This window comes from Ochotona curzoniae, unplaced genomic scaffold (genome assembly GCF_017591425.1).
Source record: "Ochotona curzoniae isolate NIBS_2020 unplaced genomic scaffold, NIBS_Ocur_1.0 scaffold_4701, whole genome shotgun sequence".
NCBI classification, from domain to species: domain Eukaryota; kingdom Metazoa; phylum Chordata; class Mammalia; order Lagomorpha; family Ochotonidae; genus Ochotona; species Ochotona curzoniae.
This window is the reverse complement of record NW_024467122.1, coordinates 12,800,509-12,823,329: the sequence shown is the minus strand read 5'-3', so window position 1 is coordinate 12,823,329 and position 22,821 is coordinate 12,800,509. Positions and strand designations below refer to the sequence as shown.

General features: G+C 41.2%; 1 protein-coding gene across 1 annotated transcript in view; it reads right to left on the bottom strand.

Moving 5' to 3' along the window:
- Positions 1 to 20,292: 20,292 nt before the first annotated feature.
- Positions 20,293 to 22,821, bottom strand: part of GABRG3 (gamma-aminobutyric acid type A receptor subunit gamma3) — a 503,489-nt gene continuing 500,960 nt past the window's right edge. Inside the window, exon 10 of the mRNA XM_040969452.1 lies at positions 20,293 to 20,891. Within this exon, the coding sequence (XP_040825386.1) occupies positions 20,607 to 20,891 (285 nt within the window). The 3' untranslated portion in view covers positions 20,293 to 20,606. The remainder of the gene's footprint in view (positions 20,892 to 22,821) is intronic.

The window sequence follows — 22,821 nt, the reverse complement described above, 5'->3', positions numbered from 1 at the left end:
ACTTAAAATTTTTCATCATAAAGTGAATTTCCCACAATAAACCTTTACAAGTATTATAGGCAAGAAAACCCCCATCACCCTCAAACTTCTCTAGAGAACAGGGAAATAACAGCCTCAATTTTTTTATGACATCAATATAACTTTAGAGCCATAATTTGATAAGAATGATATATGAAGGAAAATGGAACAAGAAATAAAAGGTATTCTAAAAAACCAAGAAACAAAATTATCATTTTTCACTGAAAACACTTGGTTTTTTTCAGAAACTCAAGATTCTAAATCAAGAGTTGCTACATTGACTTAGCAATTTCCATGAATTCAAAATCAAATAAGAATCAGATTTCTTCCCCTGCACACGTAACAACTACTTAATAAAAATTATTAAATAATTCCATTTGCTACAACACCAAAATTTATATATTTTTGAAGAATCTAATAAAATACATGCAAGTTATCTATACAGATGTCTACAAGGCTATTTAGAGATGTTAAATTTCAACTACTGCAGTAAATCATCATTTTGAATTTAAGATTCAATATTGTAAATATATCAATCGTCTTGGAGATAAATGTAGTCATAGCAATCACAATAAAATTCCTACCATTTGCACCTGGCACAATGGCTCTGTGACTAAATCCTTGCCTTGCAATTGTCAGGATTCCATACGGGCGCTGGTTCTAATCCCAGCTGTTTCACTTCTCATCCATCATCCTGCTTGTGGCCTGGGAAAGCAGTCGAGGACAGCCCAAAGCTTTGGGACTCTGCACCCAGTTGAGATACCTGGAAGAAGCTCCTGGCTCCTGACTTCAGCTCAGCTCAGCTCAGGCCATGTAGCCATTTAGGGAATGAACCAGAGAGTAGAAGATGTTTCTCCCTGTCTCTCCTTCTCTGCAAATCTGCCTTTTCAATGAAAATAAACAAAGCTTAAAAAAAAAGTAACATACTTTTTTAGTGGACATTGACAAATTGTATTTTAAAACTTCAAGGAACTAAGGATACCAAAGATGATCTTGAGGAGAAAAAGTAAGATGTCTTTGCTATCACATTCTTACTCTTCCATCATGTCAACTGATAAACTCCGAACTTTGTTTTGGGTGATGAGTTTGCCTGCCTGAGGCACCAGGGCAAACATAATCTGCCTGGTGAGACGTGAGTTTGTGTTGCTAGTTAAATTTCTAGGGACACTTTTCAGCGGGCTGACTATGGCTGAACTTCCTGCTGGTGACTGAATGGAGTGGGAAAGATTTTGGGTTGCCAAAATTGTGTTGAAGCTGCTGGAGGCTACTCTGGTGTCCCATCTCCCTGCTTCTTGTTGCATGTGAAAAAGGAGATAGGCTTATGTTATCCGCTGTAGCGTTCTGGTACTTAGAACTGACAGCAATTCCTAGCAGCTATTTTTACAGCATTTGGCATGTCACCTGAAATGATGATTTGTCGGTAGCGCAAGTGGCTAACAGCATCAGTCATATACTAACAAAATATTTTCATGACTGTAAAGGATTCCCTTCGGTTTGTTGTGGCCTCAGGCAAGTATTACCAGTCTGAGGCTCAAATTAGGGACAGAACAGACATTACCTCATGGAGCTGAGATAAGATGAAGTAAGTTAATGTCAAAAAGTACTCAGAGCAACAATTGATCTTCCATCTTCCCCGGTAAGATATGTAAAGGTAGGCCTGTTTGTACATTGTTGTGAAGTCCATGGTAAGAACTTAAATAAGGATTATGTTGAACACATGAATGGGTCAGTTAATAACTTCTGAACACAAATTAAATCCCATACAAATGTTCACCTCGCTGCTGGTATTGATAATAGTCGGCATGGTCTCCCGAAGTCTGCAGTCATCCGCTTCATACTTGAGGGAGTTGTTGTGCCGCTGATGTCATGTGTTTGTGGTAGGACTGTGTTGAGATCCATCTTCCAGGACAGAAATCGCTTGACAGAATTGGAGGTGGCTTCCTTTACTTCTGGAAGAATCAAAGATAATGATGATTTTTTTTTTTTTTAATATTCTGTGTCGCTGAGTCAGTCTTGTTATTCATCTGCATTTTTTGAGGAAGGCATAGGGTCAGAACAGATGAGTAATCACTGATATTTCCAGGTCCTGCAACAGCTCCACAACACGCCTGGGGTGTCACAGTGACTCACTCAGCAATCATGTGTATGGGAGCGAGTATTATTCACAAGTCTTAGACAGTTTATTCCCAAACTACACTTGGTGGTTTAGGCTAATTTCTACTTCCTGCCATCCGATCAGACTCTCTGAGAAGGATCCCCCCTGAATTTTGCTCCGATCAGAGCGGTTCTGAGAAGTGACCTTTTGGGGATGCAAGTTATTCACTGGAACCTGGCTGCTTTTTACACTTCGATCAGTGTTTCCAGAGAGAACTTGTAAAAACAAGGTGCAAAAAGAAAGAATGGCTAAAGTATAGGTCTCCTATTTGGGTCAGCTAATGTGCTAGTGAGGGAGAGAAAGCCTCCGTTGTTACAACACTGTTCTTCAAATTTAAAGTTTGGTTTTTGCTCAGGCCGGTGATACATGGCACCGTTGTTTACTGATGCTGGACAGTGGTAGCTGCGACCCCCAGTTAGCCCCGCGGCAGCAACTGGCACTCCAGGCTGTGCTGCCTTGCTACGCTAGGATGCTTGGCAGGATGGATGTGGTAAACACATCTTCAACTGAAGGGAATACCAGCTGGACCGAACTCCATCCTACACTGGGAAGCATCTGTAGCTGTTGGGTTTCAAAAGCCTTCTATTGCTTAGATAAAACCGCATGCCTCTTGTCTTTCGTTTTTAAAATGAAGGTATTTGCATACATGTTTGTTTATATTGTTTTTTTAAAAATAGGTACTTGTCTTTCTCTAGAAAACGTGAGGACTCGGAATGGTACAACCTGCACCACGTCCACCCGCCTGGACGTCAGAGCAGCGTGCTTCTCCTTTAGGCCAGTCTGTCTCATTCTCCCCCTGCTGGAGTATGAACATGCATGTGTAGGAGTATTTTCTTTTCTAAAGCACTCCTTGGAATGATTCAATGACTGAGGGATTCAATATTTCCAAGTTCTGCATCTAGCACTTTAGTTTTACTAAATTTTTTTAGCCTTGGTGTCAGTTTTACCTAAGTTTAGATTGGAGAAAAAAGTGAAAAAAAAAAAAAAAAAGAAAAGTTTAACACAATGATCAAAAGGCATCATCCATATTCCTGCGGAAGATGTCTTCCTCGTGCGAATGCAACCAAACCCAGGGAGGTGATAGGAATTGTGGTTGCAGCAAATCCAACCAATCACCGCCACCACCACTGGCAGCAGCCACCCTGACTCTGCCTTGTGACATGGGAAGCTCTGTTCTCAGCATGCCCTGGGTGTCACCCATGGCTGTGCCCGGGTGTCTGATAAACAGAGGAGCAGAAAGGCTGGTGAGAAGGGCTCAAGGGTCACCAAGCTTTCTGCTTCTTCCCCACACCTCAAGGACTTGAAGCGCTACCATCAGTGAAAAAACAAAACCAACCAGATACTTAATCCTGGGCATCTTCTGGCTCCTAAATGTTCTGTGTCTAAATGTCTGTACGCCTCTTCGCTGACATTTTGTACAAATGTCTGACATGCATTGTAAATTTTTTTTCTTCTGGACCCTCCTCCCTACACAAATAAATGAAATGGAGCCATGTTTCAACGAGGGAGGCTCCCCATACTATCATGTCTCTTTGTACCCACAGCCTCCATGAGAGTTGAACTAAGACTGGTGTATCCGTTTCTTCTTGTACATGTCATATTCATGAAGAATTTGGGGTCAGAGTAACGCGAGTCAGGTATGGTGCGAATGCAATAGGATATTTGCTTCAGACATGGAAGACTTTGGAGACACATTTAGGGCTTTATAGAGCTCTGATCTTTCTGGTGCGCCGTATCCTGGTGTATGTTATTAATCCCAGCCAGTTTGATTTCTTACATGAATTTCTATTTATTTTCCTGCTTATTTATTAACTTTTCTCATGGTTCATGAACAAGATAAGTAGGAAACAAAGCATTAGGAATATAAAAAACAATTAACCTGGTTGGTAAGACCAGTAAGGTTATTACTTGTGATATCTTCATATCCATGTGGGGTTTCTTTGGTTATTTTTTAAGGGGAAATTTTAATATCCGAGATACTGAAACTCAATGTTTTTTTTTCTGGAGATTCAAAGTGAGAAAAAAAAATCCTCAGGGAAGATATTTGAAGAACTAGAACATATTTCTGGTTCTTCTTAGATAATTATTTTTTTCCTCAAAGCCTCTTAATGTAGAGCCTCCCTTTGTGTCTTGTAATCCTGACCATGAAACTGACAGCAAGTTCATAATTTTACAGGTGGAAAGATTGTCTCTTAAGAAACAAAGTAGCTTCTCAATCCCATCCCAATCCCTTCTTACCAGGTAAGAGAACTTGGCATATGAATGAAAGTCAGACTGTATCCAAACTTGCAGGTGCTAAAACTACATAGTAACCCTTTTCACAGAACCTTCCATGGCACTGCTGCTACCTGAAGTCCTCAGCTGAATTGTGTAGCCAATTGAAATGCTAAGCTTGATCTGAATTTCTATCTAAAGCAGTTGCAGATATCTGTAGATAGAATGGTCCTAAATGAATTCTGATATTTCTGTATTCTTTTCACTTAGCGAATGTTAAAGATGATTTTTAGGACTTGGAACTCTAGAAGTAATACAGAAATCAGTGAGACTGAATTTGAAATGTGCCATCATGTTATATATGAAATAATTATAACTGATGTTAAATTTGAGGGGGCACATGTGAAAATGTCTGGGAAATTTTAATTGAATCATCTTTTTATTTCCATTGACCTTTAAAGTAGGCATGAGATTAAACTACTTGGAGAGAGCTTTGAATTGGCAAAAGCAGTGCTGTGCTCCACACTTGAGTGTGTGATGACATGGGTTTCTTTCACAGGATGTGGGAAGAGCCCCAGTCTGCATGTCCAACAAACATCAGATGCTGCCAGGCTTCTGATCCGCCATAATCTGCACGGATGTCTGACTTGATTGCATGCGTAACAGAGACTCTCATTTAGCAACATAGGTGTTCTCTTCCTCCAGGTATGCAATGGGCTGTCAGGTTCCAGTGTTCTCTGTGGTCAGTTGAAGTGACCATGCTCCTAGGTGGTAGCTATGAAATGTGTGTCAGTTTTATGTTTAATGTACAAGCAACCCAAACTTGAAGCATTTAATTCTTGCTTCACATTCATTGCATGCATGGGAAAGTTGGAGAGTCACACAGAAGAAGAAACGTGTTTCCATATGGTGATGCTGAACTTTGGGCTGGAGTTTCAAGAAATTTGAGATTGTGTGAAACAACTGGTGTTTCAGACTTTATTCTTGTATCAGTCTACATTGTGAACAAAGTGTCTGGGACCAACCGCTTAATCCCAGGGCTGTATTGCTTCCAGAAAGCCCTTCTACCGCAATCACTTTTCAAGATGTTTCTCAGCCATAGATGCTTGTTTAGTTCCTGGATTTTTCACCCCCTGCTTCATTTTTAGGGGAAAGACTAAAGAATCAAATTTCACATTTTTCTTGGGTTTCCACTTCTACCTATTCCTCCAATTTACTTAGACAAATGCCTTGCAAATGCATGGGTTTATGTACGATCCTAGACTCAGTAAAGCAGAAACTCCTGGGAAAATGAATAGGAATCTCACTTTGGCAAGGGCCACAGGAATCATGCTTATCAACAGGCAAATTTTATTCAGCAAAATTGTATTGGCTCAGTTCCATAGCATACTAATCCTCAGCCTGTTGTGCTGGCATACCATGTCAGCACTGGTTCATGGCCCACATGCCCCACTTCTGAGCCAGCTCACCACCAATAGCCTTAGAAGGCAGCAGAGGATGGTCCAAGTCCTTGGGACTGTGCATCCATGTGGGAGACACAGAGGAGGCTCCTGGCTTCTGGATTATAAGCTAAGCTCTGGCTATTTTGGCCATTTTGGAAGCAAAGCAGTGGATGGTTCTCTTCTTCTCCCTGTAAATATGACTTTCCAATAAAAAAATATGTTTTATAAAAGAAATTCAGCAAAATGGACTTTGAAATGCAAGCTGGAAAAATGATAGACGAATGGAGGTTTTCTTTTTTTTTAACTTCCATCTCTGAGAGGGCTTCTATTTTATAGAAATTCCCCTCAGGCGTGCATTTTTTTTCATGTATTTGCTTTATTCAATTATTTTTCCTCTCTGCCGGGGTGCATGTGTAGGAGTTAAGCTCTTTACGGCTTAATTTTATGTTGCCCAGTAACCTTTAGTTATTTACATCTTTCTTTGAAAAGTCTGCTTCTTGTTAGGTCTGATTGTTGAATAAAATAAAATGAAGACCAAGTTTGAAGAAGCTCAGGGTAGACAAAGACCAGGAGGGTCTATATGTGACCTATCCTTGCTTGATGTGCAAAGCAAGTGAAAATCAACTTGGTACAATTCTTGTAAAAGCCTATATTAAAGAAAAACAGAACATAAGCTCAACCAGACCAAAATAGCCAAATAATTCATAGCTGGCATCTTTCCAGAGGAATATATTAAATATAGCACATTTGTAATTGCAGTTAATCAAGTATTTTCTCAATTTTACTTCCCTGCTTATTCTAGAAAAGCCTCTCTTTACCATTCTCACTGGAATTCTCAAGTCACTTTTGGTTTGGAGATACTGAAATCATAAATCAGCATTTGCACAAATAAATTCTTTAAGATACTACTATCCCTTAGTTTACTTTTTAAAGAAAGATTTATTTATGTATTTATCTGGGAAAAGCAGATCAGCTTTTTGGAAAGAAAGAAAAACAGAGAAAAAGATTTTCCATCTGCTGGATCACTCTCCAATAGCTGGAGCTGAGTTGATCTGAAACCAGGAGCCAGGAGCTTCCTCTGGGTCTGCCATGTGGGTGCAGGGTTCCAAGGCTTTGGGCCATTCTTTACTGCTTTTCCAGGCAGTAATTAGGGAACTGGATGAGAAGTAGATCAACCAGGCTTTGATCCAGCGTCCACATGAGATCCTGGCGCTTGCAAGCTGAAGATTTAGCTATTGAGCCATTGTGCCTGACCCTGCAGTTTATTTTTGTAACAGCTCTATGCATTTGACTGCTGATGGCTACCCTTGCCTGATCTCAATTGGGAATGCATAGTGAGGTTTTAAACTTTATTTGAAACTTGAATGGCATGGCTGAGCAAGTGAGTGGAGCAGGTCAGGTTAAAGCTGAGAGTCCAAAAATCTACAACTTTTATTTATTCATTCATTTATTTGTTTGTTTATTTTTTATAAGTTACCTAAGGTTAACACCTGAATTGCTTTTATTTCCATTGTGTTAATCCTCAGTGGACTATAGCTACTGCTGTCAAAAAATATAACTTACCTGACTGGAGAGTTGTGAATATATGTGTATGCTATTTATTACATCACATATTGCTATTGAAACTTTCACCACCAATAAAAACACCTGTTTCCAGGCAAATAGAACAAGTTATAAGAACACCTGAAATTGTAGTTCATTTGGGTTGAGGAATGATGCAATTTCTGTGGTCTGCCATAGCCACGAATGAGGAGCTCTGTAAAGACATGCTGTGTTTTGTGAGTGAGAAAGGCAACTTTGTGTCTACTATCTTCATTCTAGAGAACCAGCACAAGGACACAGGTTTCTGATGCAATGAACCTGCTGCCAGGTCCAATCATGGTGCTCCCAATGTTTTTCATAGACCCTTGGGGCTCAGGGGCAAAGAGGTCACTAAGTCGATAACATGGAGACTAACAGTCAAGGTCAATGGCAGGCAAGATGGCGGCCAAGGACGGAGCCCTGGGTGGTAACCAGGGCAGGGGTCACATTGTTTCAAAGAAAGACTGATTGGCCAGGGCCATTTCACTCACCTACCCCGGTCTATGGGAGGTGGCTTCTGCAGTCATGCTCCTAGAAATTGGCTCCTAGTTTCTCCCCTCCTAGAATTCCTGAAATTCCTGGCCTGAGGCTATCCTTTACCCTATATAAGAATCTGATTTTCCCCAATAATCAGAACTGCTTAGACAGAACCTGTGTCTGTCTTTTTGTCTCTCATGGGCCGGGAGGCTGGGTGGAGGGCAGTAGGTCATCCCCTCTGGCAACAGGGTACTAGAGGAATCTGTGGGGGAGACTCTGCAAGATCCCAGGTCTATGGTGGCATTTCCCCCATTATTTGCAGGCTGCACCATTTGGTAGTTGCTGGGATCTCTCACTGGTACCTTTCTCTGTCCATCAGTGAGAACCTGCATCCTCCTCCTTAGCGACAGATGGCATTTGAACTAGTTGCACATGACTGACTTTCCCCAAATCTCCAGATTCCAGTAACAGACTTTTCCATCACTTCAGAAAAGTGTTGGCATCTCAATTTCCTTAGTTGAAGGCTATGACAATCCTAAGTTTCAGTAATCATGTTACTTGGTTATTAACTGTCAATCTGAAACACAACTCCTCTGTGTCATTTACTCTTTATTTGTAAATGTCAATGGGCCAGGTATAAAGTTGGATCTTTCTGGATTTAATGACTTTAAGGTAAGTTCGCATATATACATTCCTTGACTCCAACCTACACAAGTGTTTCGTGTCCGGGTCACCTCTACACGCATTTGACTAACCCTCAGGGAACAGACCTTGGGGTACTTCTTGTGGGCCATGTTTGGATGTCACAGTGCTTTAATCCCAAGGTAATGAGGTGATAGCATTGTTTCTAGGTAACAGCATTTCTTGGGGGTTTACTGCCTTTGAAAAAGGAAAGGCTAGAAAAGAGAAGACAACTTTAGCCTGGGCACACACCTCACACAGGGAAATCCAAGAATCAGCCCTGTTCCTGAATGCTATTTTGTGAAGTCTCTTAATTCCCTTTTGTTCCAATCAAGTGATTAACCCCTGTTCCTTGATTGACAAATCAACCAGCTATGTGAGGGAACATTCTATATGTTACATTTCAGTTAAGAGAAGTTATTACTTATGTGGATATTTATCAAACACAGCTGACTCCAACATTGCCATTTCACACATTTTAAAATATCCCTCTGAAAGTGAAATATTTTCCTAAGCATTTAATTTGATTAAAAGTATTTGTCTATAGACCCAGCATGGTGGCCCAGTGGCTAAAGTCCTCGCCTTGAACGCCCTGGGCTCCCATATGGGCACTGGTTCTAATCCTGGCAGCCGCACTTCCCATCTAGCTCCCTGCTTGTGGCTGGGGAAAGCAGTCGAGGAAGGCCCAAAGCCTTGGGACCCTGCACCCGTGTGGGAGACTCAGAAGAGTCTCCAGGCTCCTGGCTTCGGATTGGCTTAGTACCAGTCATTGTGGCCATTTGGGGAGTGAATCATCGTGTGGAAGATCTTCCCCTCTGTGTTTCCTCTTCTCTGTATATCTGACTTTGCAATAAAAATAAATAAATTAAAAAAAAATTTATGTCTACTATATTACAAGACTGTATTCACAATATGTTTCTTAGAATCAAGAGTGAAGATTTTGACTGGTAGAGTACAGCAGCCCAGCAGAGTTCTGAAATGCTCAAAGTCACATTTCCAGTGATCCAATCTTTTTTTCTGAGTTTTGTGAGGTCAATGATATATTGGGCAAGCTTTAACTTTCTCATAAAAAAAAATGGTGACAAAACTAGTTCCAATTTTGTAGGATGTTTTAGGGATTAACAATTCAATATATGCACTCAGTGCCCAATGAACAATCAGCCATTAGTGCATTTCCTCTTTGGAGAGGCCTGTGGCTTTGATCACAAGCCAGGGAGAATGTGCCAGTTCTAATAAGAAGGGATGGATGCACCGGGAATGTTCCCCACTGCTCAGACACAGTTTAAGTAATCCAAGAAGCAGTAGTTGAGAATTCCCAAATGGATACTTTGGAATGACTCCATTAACATCTGAGAATTCATTACGGTGGGAAGAATTCTCTCCTCAGGCTTCTACCCAAGCAGGTAGTGTTAGAAAAATGATGTAGAAATACAGTACCAAATGTTAAGGAAGAGGTACAGAAACAGACAAGAAATCGGGAGCAAATTCACAGCCAAACTTAATTTATTAGAGATGAATAACTTCAAAGAGGGTGTTCTTCTGCCCTTGTGTAGATGGAGTAACCACGAGGCAGAGTCCCAGTCTTTCAGCTGGCTGGGGTTTTTATAATTTGTGGCCTTTGGGTGTTCCTAAGAGTGGGGACATTCCAACAAAATGGAGGAGCGGCTAGAGACCAAACTAGCCTTTCCCTGGCATTTCAACTGTAGTAGGCCTTGGCTCTCACGGAAATATGGGGAGTTGAGTAAAGCTCAGGTTAGACTGATCTTTTGAAATGCAGTGTGGGGCTGTTTACTTTCCCAAAGGCATCAGCCTCAAACTTGTGACCTGCTCTTTTCCTGTAGAAGTGGCAGAAAATGTCTCACCCCGATCCGACAAAGCACAGCCCCCAGCAGAACGGACATGACTCCTTGTTCTGAAGTCCCAGTGGGTGAGCCAGGAGACTTGCGGGTAGTTGTTCTACACTGGGTTCAATCCAATTAGACCAAAGAACAGTACATAAATCCTTCACTGCTCTGTGTGATGGTCCAAGTGGTTGTTCCTGCTGTTTGCGTTTGGGGAAAGTGTGTCCTTACATTCAGGAGGAGGGGCCCGCAGCAGGGGAGGGGACCGTCTTTGAACTTTCACGGGCCCAGACCACTTGATGGTTTCCGGGGGCAGGACTCAGAGCTCTGGCCACACCGCGGAATCCACTTCTGGACTGCAGGTGAGGCTCAGAGCCTGGAATCCGTCTCCTTGCTCTGCTGGAGCTGAATCCCCCTGTCTCTGTGGGCAAATCTGGGGGTGTGTGTTTCTCTTTCTGGTTTTATTTAATAGGCATGAGGAGCATGCTTCCTTTAGAAAATGTCAATTATAACCCTGGTACATGACCCCATCCTGTTCCTTAAGAAATGACTCCTCTTTCCTCCCAGTTGCAGAACCATCCCCCTGGCAGGCTTTGCTGGGAGGTGAAAATTTGAGGGGACAGTTGAAGTCACACCCTGCCAGGTAGGCAGAGTTGCACCCTGACCACAGGGTGTGCCACCCTGGACACATACACCAAAAAGATTTCCATGTTCAGCTCAATTTTTTTTTTTTTTTGACAACATGTCAGTTTATTTGTATTAGAAGTACAAACGTAGGAATCCAAATACAAATACAGAGGGCGGCCCAGCCAAGAGGTCCAGCTGGCTCCGGACAGGGCGCGGCCCCAGGGCACGGCGGGGACGGGACGCGCGAAGCAGGGCGCGGCGCCGCCCGTGTCGCCAAGGCACGTCGGGCGCAACTGCGCCCTCGTTTCGCTAGGACACCACGAGCTGCACGAGTAGCGGGGAGTCACATCCTCTATGGAGGGGAGGAGGACAACGCACTTTTGAACCGCCGGACACTTGCTGCCCACCTGCAGCCAGGGCCTCCCAGGCCTTTCAGGGACTCTCGAGGTACTGGGGGTATTGGAGACCACTTGGTGAGGGCAAGAACCCTGGTTGCCTCCGCTTGCTTGCCTGGTGAGGAGTGAGCGCAGACACTTAGGGAGGGCCCCTCCATTAGGGTCAAGGGTGTCTACACGCAGTGCTCAGAGCTGCTTCTGAGAAGCTCTAACATTAGGAATCATTCTGCTTTCCCTCGCCTGCACCCCAGGCAGGAAGGAGCTGGCGGAAACTGAGAGCCGACCTGCGCCTCGCCGCCAGTCCTTTCTGCCTGGAGCATCTCCCAGGAACCCTGACAAGCTTCTCAGAGAGGGCCGTTTGGTGGCGCTGCATTGCTAATTGCACCATCAGCATGATTCAAGCCAGAACTGATGCTTTGCGATGCGAGGGTGCATGACTTCCCAAAGGAGTACCACGACAGCTGTCATCCACATCGGGAAACTAGGCTTAGGTTGCCAGATCAACTTGGCCATGATGCACGGGTGACCAAGGGACTACTCAAGTGTGCACCAGACTCTAAGCAGCGCTGCTGAAGTGTTCTCAAAAGGAGGCGTCCTTGTTGGGACTCTGGGCTGACTTCAGATCAGATATTTAAGCTTGACTGCAATTTTTAAAGAAAGGATATGATCCCAACATTTCTAGGAAACATAAAGATTGTATCTCTCCCTCTCTCTCCCTCTCTTTTACCTCCTTTCTCCCTCTCCCTCTTTTTTTTTTTTTTTTTTTAACCTTAACCAGAAGCTTAGGAAACTAATATACTACCACTAGGAAGCTGTGCTCCTTTCTACCTGCTTCAACTAAATTTGGGGTGATGGGTGAAGTAATACACACGTTAACACGTTGTTTCAGTTTTACCACTGTACATACAAACACAAATACACACATCACTGCAATGTAAACACAAGATGACCTTTTCATTCAAACAATACACAGGCCCAATCCCTGACAATTTTTACTCTTAGAGTCTTTTGTAGAAAATGCACTCGTGGAAAATTAACCCTTTGTTCAGTCCAGGAGCTGTTCATAAGGGAAAACACGTACAGTCATGTGCCACATAACGCTGTTTTGGTCAATGACAGACCACAAGTCCGAGGGTGGTCCTGTGAGCTAATATCATCAAGTGAGTCCCAAATGGGTTAGCTGGTGCAGGCATCCTTTGATGTTCCTGCAATGACAACTCACCAAGGACACAGTTCTCAGGGTATATCCCCACTGTTAAGCACTGCACGACCATAGTTGTACAAATATATTAACATGTAAACATTGTTCACTAGCACAACATTAGCCATTGTGAAGACTAGGAATAATAAAAAGTGTCTTTTAGAATGCCTTAATAAAACAGCTATTCTAAACAGATTATATGTTAGTAAACATCATAAATCTCAGTAATACATTTATCTATGTCTATTTCTATTTAAAGTAAAAAAAAAAAAAAGAAAGAAATGCTCAGACAAATTAGGGAAAACCAAAACCTGGTGCCAAAACCAGAATTTTCAGTTTTCAAAGAGTCATCCAATTTTGGAGGAAAGAAACAGTTCTTCTCAAATTGCAATGTTATCCTCAAGAAAAGGAGTAAGAAAAGCAAATGAGCTAAGATGATAAGAACAGAAGCAGCCGACAGACAGCAGCCAGGTGGAGTATTCTCCTACATAACACCAAATTCTGATTAAGGCAGGGCAGACAGACAAGCTGCAAGAAAACAGCAGTTCTGAAAATGTTGGAGGCTGTCACATTTTGAACTATGTGTGTTTATTGTTTAAACAAAAATTAAAATCTTCCATTTCTTCCCCCTTAATCTAAATTCTAATTTTGCTGTTGGTCCAGAAAAGACATTAAATCTTCCCGTCAAATTAAGGAGCTAAGGATTAGTCAGGAATATGGAAAAGAATGATGATGATGATGGTGGTAACACAGTGTATTTCCTCTGACATTCTGCCATCACATCTGACTAAACATTTGCAAATTTAACCAGCAAGATATTTTACCACATTACTTATTTTTTAGTTTCATGGAAAGTTACCTGAGAATGCAAACTTTTCTTCTTCCTTTTTGCGTCTCTGTGGCTTCCAAGGCCAACATGGATGTGCAGGACCTAATGCCTGTGGTTGACTACCTGATGGAGCCGCAGGGACTGTGTCATGGTTCGATGGGAGATGGTGTGCTCTGATGTCACTACCACAGTATCAAAGTGACCCAGCTTGCTCTATGTGCTGCGGAAGGATGCACTCACTGGCAGAATTGACCAAAAGTTTCCTCCTGTTCTAAATGTGAACAACAAGCTCTCATGTGTTCCTGGAGAACAGAATCTGACAGCGGAGTAGGACTATTCTTTAAGCTGTTTTCAATGAAGTTTTTTTATGGCTCCAAAGGCAAAAGGTACTCATAAGTAGCTCCCCTTGCATTAAAAAACAAGACAGTGTTCTGGGGAGCCCCAGGGTCATCTTCTATTACACAGAGGTTAATTAGTCAAGAAAGTCATAATGACCCAGCCAGTCATCCCAGATTACTCTCACCCGCCTGTAGAGTTGCGACTCTACATGAGTTGTGTCCTCATCCTCCTGAGGACAAGTCTGGCTGCCCACCTGCAGCATCACACTTCCTGATTAAAAGCTCAGCTTGACATGAGGCAGCAGGGAAGGGGGGAGGGAGGAAAGGATTGGCAGGCTGTCACCTCATTTATTGTCATTCATCCTGATTATCAAAATGTCCATAAAAACACAGCTTATGGCCCAAAGGTTATTTTCCCAGAGGCGATTTGGGAATTCCTTTTTTACAAACAGCTATGTATTGGCAAACTAATAGAAAATGCGAAGTCTCGTGCTTTTTTTAAAAAAGGGATTGCTAGCAATGTAGTCACTGAAAAGACAGATACCTTGGGAGAAAACATGACTGTGCTGCAGCTTACTAGTCTAAGAAATGCATATTGAAAAAAGTCCAAAGTGGATGCGTTCATGAATGTCCTTTGCTGGGATGGGACTTCACTATATATGAGGCAAGCAGGTGAAACCTGTGTCTAAGGCTGTCACAGGACATGTAAACATTTCAGCCATCCCTAGGTGTCACAGATGGTCAGTTCCAAGAACCGCCATATACAAATGCTTAAGTCCCTTTTATAAAATGGCTTGTGGGCTTAAAGCCTATGAGCATACTCTTATGTGTTGTAAGTCATCTCTGGATTACTTTATAACACCAAACTTAATCAAATGCAGTGTAAGTAGTTGTTATGCTATATGAAGGTGCAATTAAAGTTCATGGAAAGGGACTGGTGAAGTAGTGCACAGGCTAATCTCCTCAACCCTGTGGCACCAGCATCCCATAGAGGTGCCAATTTGTACCCCGGCCACTCCACTTATGATCCAGCTCTCTGCTTATAACCTAGAAAAGTCGTGGAGGATGACCCAACTCCTTGAGACCCTGCATCCACTTGGGAAACCTGAAGGAGACTCCAGGCCCCCTGCTTTGGATGAGTTGAGTTTTGGCCATTGCTGCCATTTGGGGAGTGAGTCAGTGGATGGAAGACCTTCTCTCTCTGTCACTCCTTTCTTTAAACCTACCTCTTGAATAATGCACATTTTCTTTTAGTTCGTTATCCTTGAACTTTATGAAGTACTCTTATGTCATTACGGAATATTACCAAGGCAATCATTCTGCAAGAATTTGGTAGAGATGAAATTTTTAAGGAATATTTTTGCTCTGTGTTAGGATGACTGAACAGATGCAGAATCCACCAATCTGGAGGGAAGACTGTACTTTGTTGGGGAAACAAAGGCAAAACATTGCATATCAAGGAAGAAAAATATAGCAGATATGCACTCACTGTGAGGATTTCATTATTGACAGTCACTCTACTTTTCAGCCTGCTTGGTTTAAACTGTGTCCTACAGAGATACAAAGGGCCTTCTTTCCCTGTAGGAAACGTCTTCCTCATGCTGTGTGATCTGTTCACTGGGCTGGAAAACCTTGTGTTGTATTCACAGATTTGAAAAATGAGGAATGTTGCTGCTTATCTGAATAATTCACACATAGCAATTTGCAGTTGTCTCAATTACCTGAACTCCACAGTCACGCAGTGCTTATTCTGGGTGTGCTGTGTGTGCACGAGCATGTGTTTTGTCTGCCTAATTATTGTCTAGCTCAAGGTCATGTGTAACATAATCTCAAAAGCCCACAAGGTTAACTAGAACAGGAAAACATTTTTTTAGTAGCTGATTGTTAAACTAACATTTTGGCATTGATTTATTCAAACATTTCTAAAATTAGGCTTTCATATAAGCAGAATAAAAGATGTAAGGAATTTGGGCATAATGGTTCCATGGCTAAATCCTCGCCTTGCTTGTGTCAGGATCCCATATAGGCACTGGTCAATGTCCTGGGGCTGCTCCACTTCCCATCCAGCTCTCTGCCTGTGGCCTTGGAAAGCAATAAAGGAAGCTCCAAAGCCTTGGAACCCTGCATCGCATGGAAGACCTGAAAAAAGTTCTTGACTCTTGGCTTCACATCAACTCAGCTCCAGCCATTGCATTTACTTGGGAACTGAACCAGTGCACCAGAGATCTTTCTCTCTCTCTCTCCCTTTCTCTGTATATCTGCCTTTCCAATAAAAAGAAAAAAATGAGAGAGAGAGAGAGACAGAGGGAGAGAGAGAGAGAGAGAGGTGTAAAGGGTTTAACTTATAGTATTAAAAACCAAACCATCCTACAATTAAATTATCCTACTCAGCCCTAATAAAACAAAATGAGGTTTATTTTTTCCCTAGAATTACTAACTTGTCATCAGAAGAAATTTTGAAAGAAGTGGTAACACTATGATTTCTAATCTCCCAAACTCTCAGAAATAAAGAAAAAAACCAAGGTACATTTCCATTCTTCCAGGATTTAAATGGAATGAATTGCTATCTGATCACCCCAAGACATAGATGTTTTCTCCTCACAATTACGAAGCTACACTTTCATAGTTCAAAGTATGTCAACAAGGACTCAGAGGCAGGACCTGTCATTTCTCCTAAAATGGTAGCATCATTGCTATATTACTATTCTGCTTCTTTGGATGTGACTATATGAACACTAAATATGTAGTTGCTCCAAACTGGGTGAGCCTAAATGTTTCCGATGGGCCAATCTGAAAAAATAAGACACACCTATTACACGTTTACTAAGCTTGGGACAGTTTCAAGCAGGGAAATCAACAGAAAACCGTGAACCAAACATTTATAACATATCCACCATATCTGGTTCTTTCCCTCCTGTTTCTAAATACCTTTCTTCATACTTTTAAGATGACAATGTTCAGAAGCTCAAAATGGACACTGATCAGTACAAATGGAGTTTCAGACTTTAGTGTGTTTTATTTAAGTGATATTACGTTTATCCCAAGTTACTTACTGATTTTTATAGAAATTTCAGATGAAATCTCATAAGTATATAGTTTATAAACTCCTCAAAAGCAATCAAAAATGGTTACAAGATCATAGAGCAAATTCAAAATATTTTGAGACTTCAGAGCATCGAACTACTATCGAGCTATGGTTGGAAACCAGTTGTAACTTTTTAAGTCTCAGAAAAAATCACACGAAGTTTCCACTTCAGCAGCTGTTGGAAAATAAAACATGGTGAAGAAAAAAGAGGTTTTGTTCGTTTTGTGTTCTAGCCCTTTTGAGTGTGTGGCCCATCGCTCTTTAGTTTTGGCACGCTCTGGTCAATGCTATAATGGGGGTGCTGGTCTTTTCCTCCATTGCCCCTAGTGTGTGAAAATTTGAGAACTATGAACAACATGCCTAAAACCTTAGTTTGAATGCAGCAAGCCATCACCATGTAAAAAATTCTGCTGCAAGGTTCCCTACTGACATCCATATCTCCGGTCAGGACTATGAATCTAACTTTTAGATTGGTCCCAGTTCCTCAAATGTTGTATGAAAACAGTTTGCTTAAAGACAAGAATTACCTCCATTGAGGAATGAAAAAATCTTTATGGTTAACTGACTTTTTGGCATATACAGAAATGGAATTATATTTTTATGCATTCACAAAAGAGAATAAAACCTGGCTTGAAATACAGTTGATTTGAGGAGATGGAAAGTTTTACAAGATCTTTAGGATGGGAGCTTTTTGTTTTGTTTTAAGGCATACCCAAAATATGGGTAGACTGGGAGAAGTACTAGCAGAGTCCAGACTAAGTTATATCAATATTGTCCTTCATCCAGTTTTAGGGTTCTCTGTTTTGGTCAGTGTTGCTGGGTCCTTTAGAAGTCCAAGCTTCTGAAGCTCTGAATTTTGCTCTAATTCCATTCATGTGAAATGCCTTTCCTTCTCTCTTTCCTCTCCCCCAAGAGGCAGCTTAAAAGAGAGACAGTCACAGTTTAAATATGATCCACAGTGGTCAGAAATTTGGAATCCTTGTCCAAATATAGAACTGTCACCTCCTCGCTTTAGGAGATTTCTGAAAGTGAGGAACACAGTAGCACCTCTGGAACACAATCGCTTGGAAAGATTGCTCTGAAAATGCTTCCAACTCTACAGGCAAAGCAAGCCAGGGCAGAGCCACGGGACTTTCCTTGAGCCAGTGTGCCCCACATAGCCCTGGGAACCAGTCGCCAAGCAAAGGAGAGTTCCATTGAAGAAGGAGGCAGTTCCTTTACACTGTCCCTGTGCCTCCAAGTTTCAAAAATTAAACACATCCATGTTTTGAAAGCTCCCGAGTGGGGTGCACTTAGTTCTGCCATATTGTGGACTGAGGAGGTTCATCTCAGGAGTTAAGTTGACACAGAAAATTGAATTACTCAGGCATTGGAGTGATTTGGAGGGATGTTTTCATTCTTTTTAGATGAATCATGTAGGGGGTAGATAACTGTATATCCAAGAATCTATCTTACGTACTATTAGTGAATAGCTACTAAACTACCTTGAGATGAAAGTTCTCCATGGGAAAGGAGTCAAGAATTGCTGTGTTTTGATCAGAGGCATTGTTGAGGTTTGGAAAAAGAATGGCTGGATTCAGAGAAGAGGCAATTCGTATATAACTCCTGTGTGTATAATGTCACAAGAGTTGGTAAGAAATCCAAACATTGAGTAATTTTGAAATAAAAAGGCTCAGTAAAATTATTTTAAGGTAACATTGGGCCAAATTTGTGTTATGAAAAAGGTCTTGGGTTATGTTCCTCCCAAGAGGAATTTTACTAGAAAATTCAGTTCTCTTGAGAACTTTTTAAAAAATTTAACAGGTTGAAACTTTTCCTAGTATTGGAAGCTATAAATCCATCAAGTGGGATTTTGTTTTGAAAAAAGACTGTCTTCTATACACAGTGTGGTGGTGTAATGGGGGAGTCCTTTCCTCCAAAACTGTTAAAGGCAAACAAGGTTGTTTAACATGAGGGACAGAACCAGGCAAGTGGAATTCTCCACTACAGGAGAAATTTCATTTGCAACAATGTTTTCAACCTGTTTACTATTTCATTTTAAAGACTGAATTTGCTAAGCAGAAATCAGTTAGCTTGTGGCTTTTGTAGCCAATTATCAAATCAAAATTCTGATTTGATAGGAAGAAAAGAGTATGAATGTTTCAATACTATACAGACTTGAGTTTTTGAAAACCAGGTGATGATGAATTGGTAGTTTTACATTGACTTGATAACGAAGAAAGTTGATAAGAATAAATGGGTATATCCAGTACCAAGTTTCTGACCTTTTCCACTTCCAGTCTCTCCTGTATCAAATAAACATCCAGCAATTTGGTGAATTCACTGTTCTCATATAATTTCTCTTCATAATCTTTTCATTTTGGAGTGATAATAATATGATATATACTGCAAAAGTTCATGATTTCCCAAGATGATTAATTCTGTTTTCTGGATGAGAAAGGAGAGAAGCACAGAGATGTTGACACCAAGCATTATTAAATAAACAGTGGGACCCTCCGACCTCCCTGATTCCTGTTGGGAAGTTTTGAAAGAGTTGTATGAAGTTCATTCTGACATCCAGTTATAACAAAGAGCTGTATCAAGAAGCAAATAGGTATTGTGTTATAAAAATATCAAAAGAGTATTGATTTGGGGGTTCATTTCTTTGGAATTTTGCTATGATATCCATATTTAAAAGTATAAAATAATTTTTGTTCATCAAAATATAGAATTGGCAATAACCACTATCCATTTTTTGCATCTAAAGTTTGTTTGACTTGAAAAGTAATAAAATTTTTAACCTTCTACCTACATTTCTTTCACCTTCTGCAACAGGTTTTTAAAGTCAAAAGTTTGTGTATGCCTTGTACCTTTCCTTACAAACTGAAAACACTTACTGAATCCATAGTAACATTAGCTGAACACATATTCTGGGATTGAGCTTACTATGATAAAACAACTCTTCAGGTAGAACACTGAACTCAAACTGAACCAGTCCAAGAATCCACGTTTCAATGCTATTGATTCTCAGCATTTTTGGCTAACGCTTTAACCTAATGCTCAGAGATAATCAACATATATGATGTAAATGGCATAAAAACTAAAAACAAATTGTATTTTTCCTCAAACAGAACTTCCAGATATTACATGTACACATATCCCAGGCCTAGGGTGAGGTTAGTGGGTTTAGGGGTGATATATAGCAATGACGATGTCAGAGTGAAAGAGGCCACAGTGAGAGGAAACTGCGAACGAAACAGGTCACATTTGAACTCAGAGTGCCCATGAAGATGGGACCCAGGGTGACTCAGTGTGTTGTACTTGGAAACGTCCCAATGCACATGGAAGCTGATGCTAAAGGTTGCAAAGGAATAGGACACAAGAAGTAAGGGCCCGAGAAAGTGTTATATATGCTTGCATGGGTTATACATTTCTTGCCATGGCCAGTTAGTCCACAGCTGCTTCCAATATGCAAAATTATTCATAAACATCACCAAGCTACAGATTCAATAAGGCGCGAACAAGAATATCACTTTAAAATTCAATTAATGTGTGAGTGTGGGGGTGTAAAATACGTAATAGAAGTATTTGCTAGACACATCCTGTGCTGTGGGAAGGTCATGTATGACTTAAACTGAGCAGTGCCCTTCCTTGGTACTTCTGGTTGTTCACTACTGATCAGGGGGTGATCGAAGGAAAAGGGTGTGAGCCAAGTGCTTTTCACTCATCACTAAGGGCAGCACTTAGAGATACAGGTACCCAACCCAGTAGACCAGGTTAAACAGTAGGAACGACGTGGGGAAAAAGACCCGCGAGTATGAGTCCAGCTCCAAAATGTCTATGTGAATACGTCCTTTTCTCCAGGAGCCTGATTTACATTCTTCATAGCAGCAGAAGAAGCTCTGACAGTCTTTTCCATCCAAGCACTCATAAGCACAGGTATCTTCAAATTCTTGCCAGTACACAGAATTGTTTAAAGTGATCATTGTAGGTGGTGGTGGTGGCCTCATGTCGAGGAGAGAGTAGTTCTGTAGGCAACGAGAAAAACATAACAGCCATCAGGAAATGCAACAGAGACAGCCTGAAGTGTATCAGACAAAAAGAACAAATTACACCTGACTATTAGATAAAAAGCATGGACATGCCCACCCCTCAAACTCCCCAGTCAATCCTTTCAGATCAAAGCAAGCCTAAGGCAAGGAAATGCAGTTTCCAAACTTCTGTGTTTCCAGATTACTGTTGAGGTTGGTAGAGCATATTTTGAAACATAAATCAACTATTTCAAGTCCCTTTTCTACTTTCTTTTTGTTGATGTGCAGTAAATATGTACATATTTTATATTTTTAAAGAAACCAGATTTAATGAATTTCATAGGTACAGCTCTTAGAAGATAATCATAATTCCTTCCATTTTTTCTCTCCTTCAACCTCTTTCCTTTTTTTTCCTATTTTTTGCAAAGACATAACTTCAGTATATTGTATAATCACAGGCTTAATTCACCACTAACCAAAAGTATTCAACAAGTAGAAAGTAGCAACAGCACAATTCCAAAGAATAAAAACAAGGTTTATAAGCAACGATTATGACACAAGATATCTGCTGCATTCATATTTACTTTGTATCCTATATTAGTGGCCACCTATCAGAGAGAGCATACGATATTTGTTTTTTCAGACTGGCTTATTTCACTAAGTATCCTGGTTTCTATTCACATTCATTTTGTTGGCAAAGACAGGATTTCATTATTTTTATGACTGAGGAGTGTTCCCCATTGTCTGTGTGCAGGCATCAGCTGATAGTCTCTGTTGATTCCATATGGAAGTATGTGTGAATACCGAAAAGCAAAGTTGGAGAATGTTGGAAGCATCTTCTTATTCCGTGAAATTTGTAAAAATTGATCAGCTGCACACTGCTTGCCACCTCAAACAAAGCTGGTGGGAGCACCATGGTTCCTACTTTCTAAATTCACCTCTTAACATAGAAGTCAAGGTGGGAAAGAGAGAGGAGAATAAATGAGAGGGACACGTTCTAACCTTGAAAAGCAGAGTCCGAGAACCCTGTTTGCTCCACTGACCGTGGCCAGGATCGTATAAAGAGCTGCGAATTGTGTATTGTAGTGAATTCTTTGAAGGGGATACAATTATAGAATTGTATTCGACTGAATAGACAAAAGGCACTAAGAACACGCTTTCCTATTTGCTTTTATGAGTATCGTGTGAGGCTTAACAGCAAAGTCATGGCAGTGGAAGCCCTGGGGTGTGATGTCAAATGGGGAGGAGGACAGAGAAGCCTATTTACAGCTGGGTGGCTGGCCCCTTTGCCATGAGCAACCCAGGGCTTGCAATGAGGTCATTCAGAAAGTCTCATGTTTTTATTAAAAACTATTATTACAAGCGGACATGGTATACTCCTCTGCATTCCCCTTTTGATCTTCTTCAATGGGGGCAGTGGAGTCACAACCCCGGGAGAAAAGTTTGCAGTGTGGAACACTTTGAGCCCTTTCTTTCACATGTTTGTGTATCCTTCTAAGTGGAAGCACCTGTCTTTGTGGGAGGGCAGACCTGAAGCACTGAGCCCTGGATCGAGTGATCACTGAGCATCCATCTCTACTCACATGTCTGTGTTCAGTCATCTCTGCCACAGGTTAACACATCACTGTGCACCTGTCTACCTTCCTCCACTAGTCTACTGGATAGCCAGGAGTGAAGCTCTTGCTGTTGCTGCAACTCTAGTTTGGACACATATCATTTAGGCTAATGGTTCTTAGATTTGCAGGTATTTAATACATTAAATATCACAGGCATTTGCTGAACTATAGCAGATCCCTGAGTCTGACTTCCCTGCATTTGAGAAACGTGCATCTTCCTGATAGAATCAAGTTGGAAAAATCTGCCTTTAGTAAGTAACATTTGCATTAAAGGTTTTCCCACACGTATACTTTGATAATGTTTAGACAGA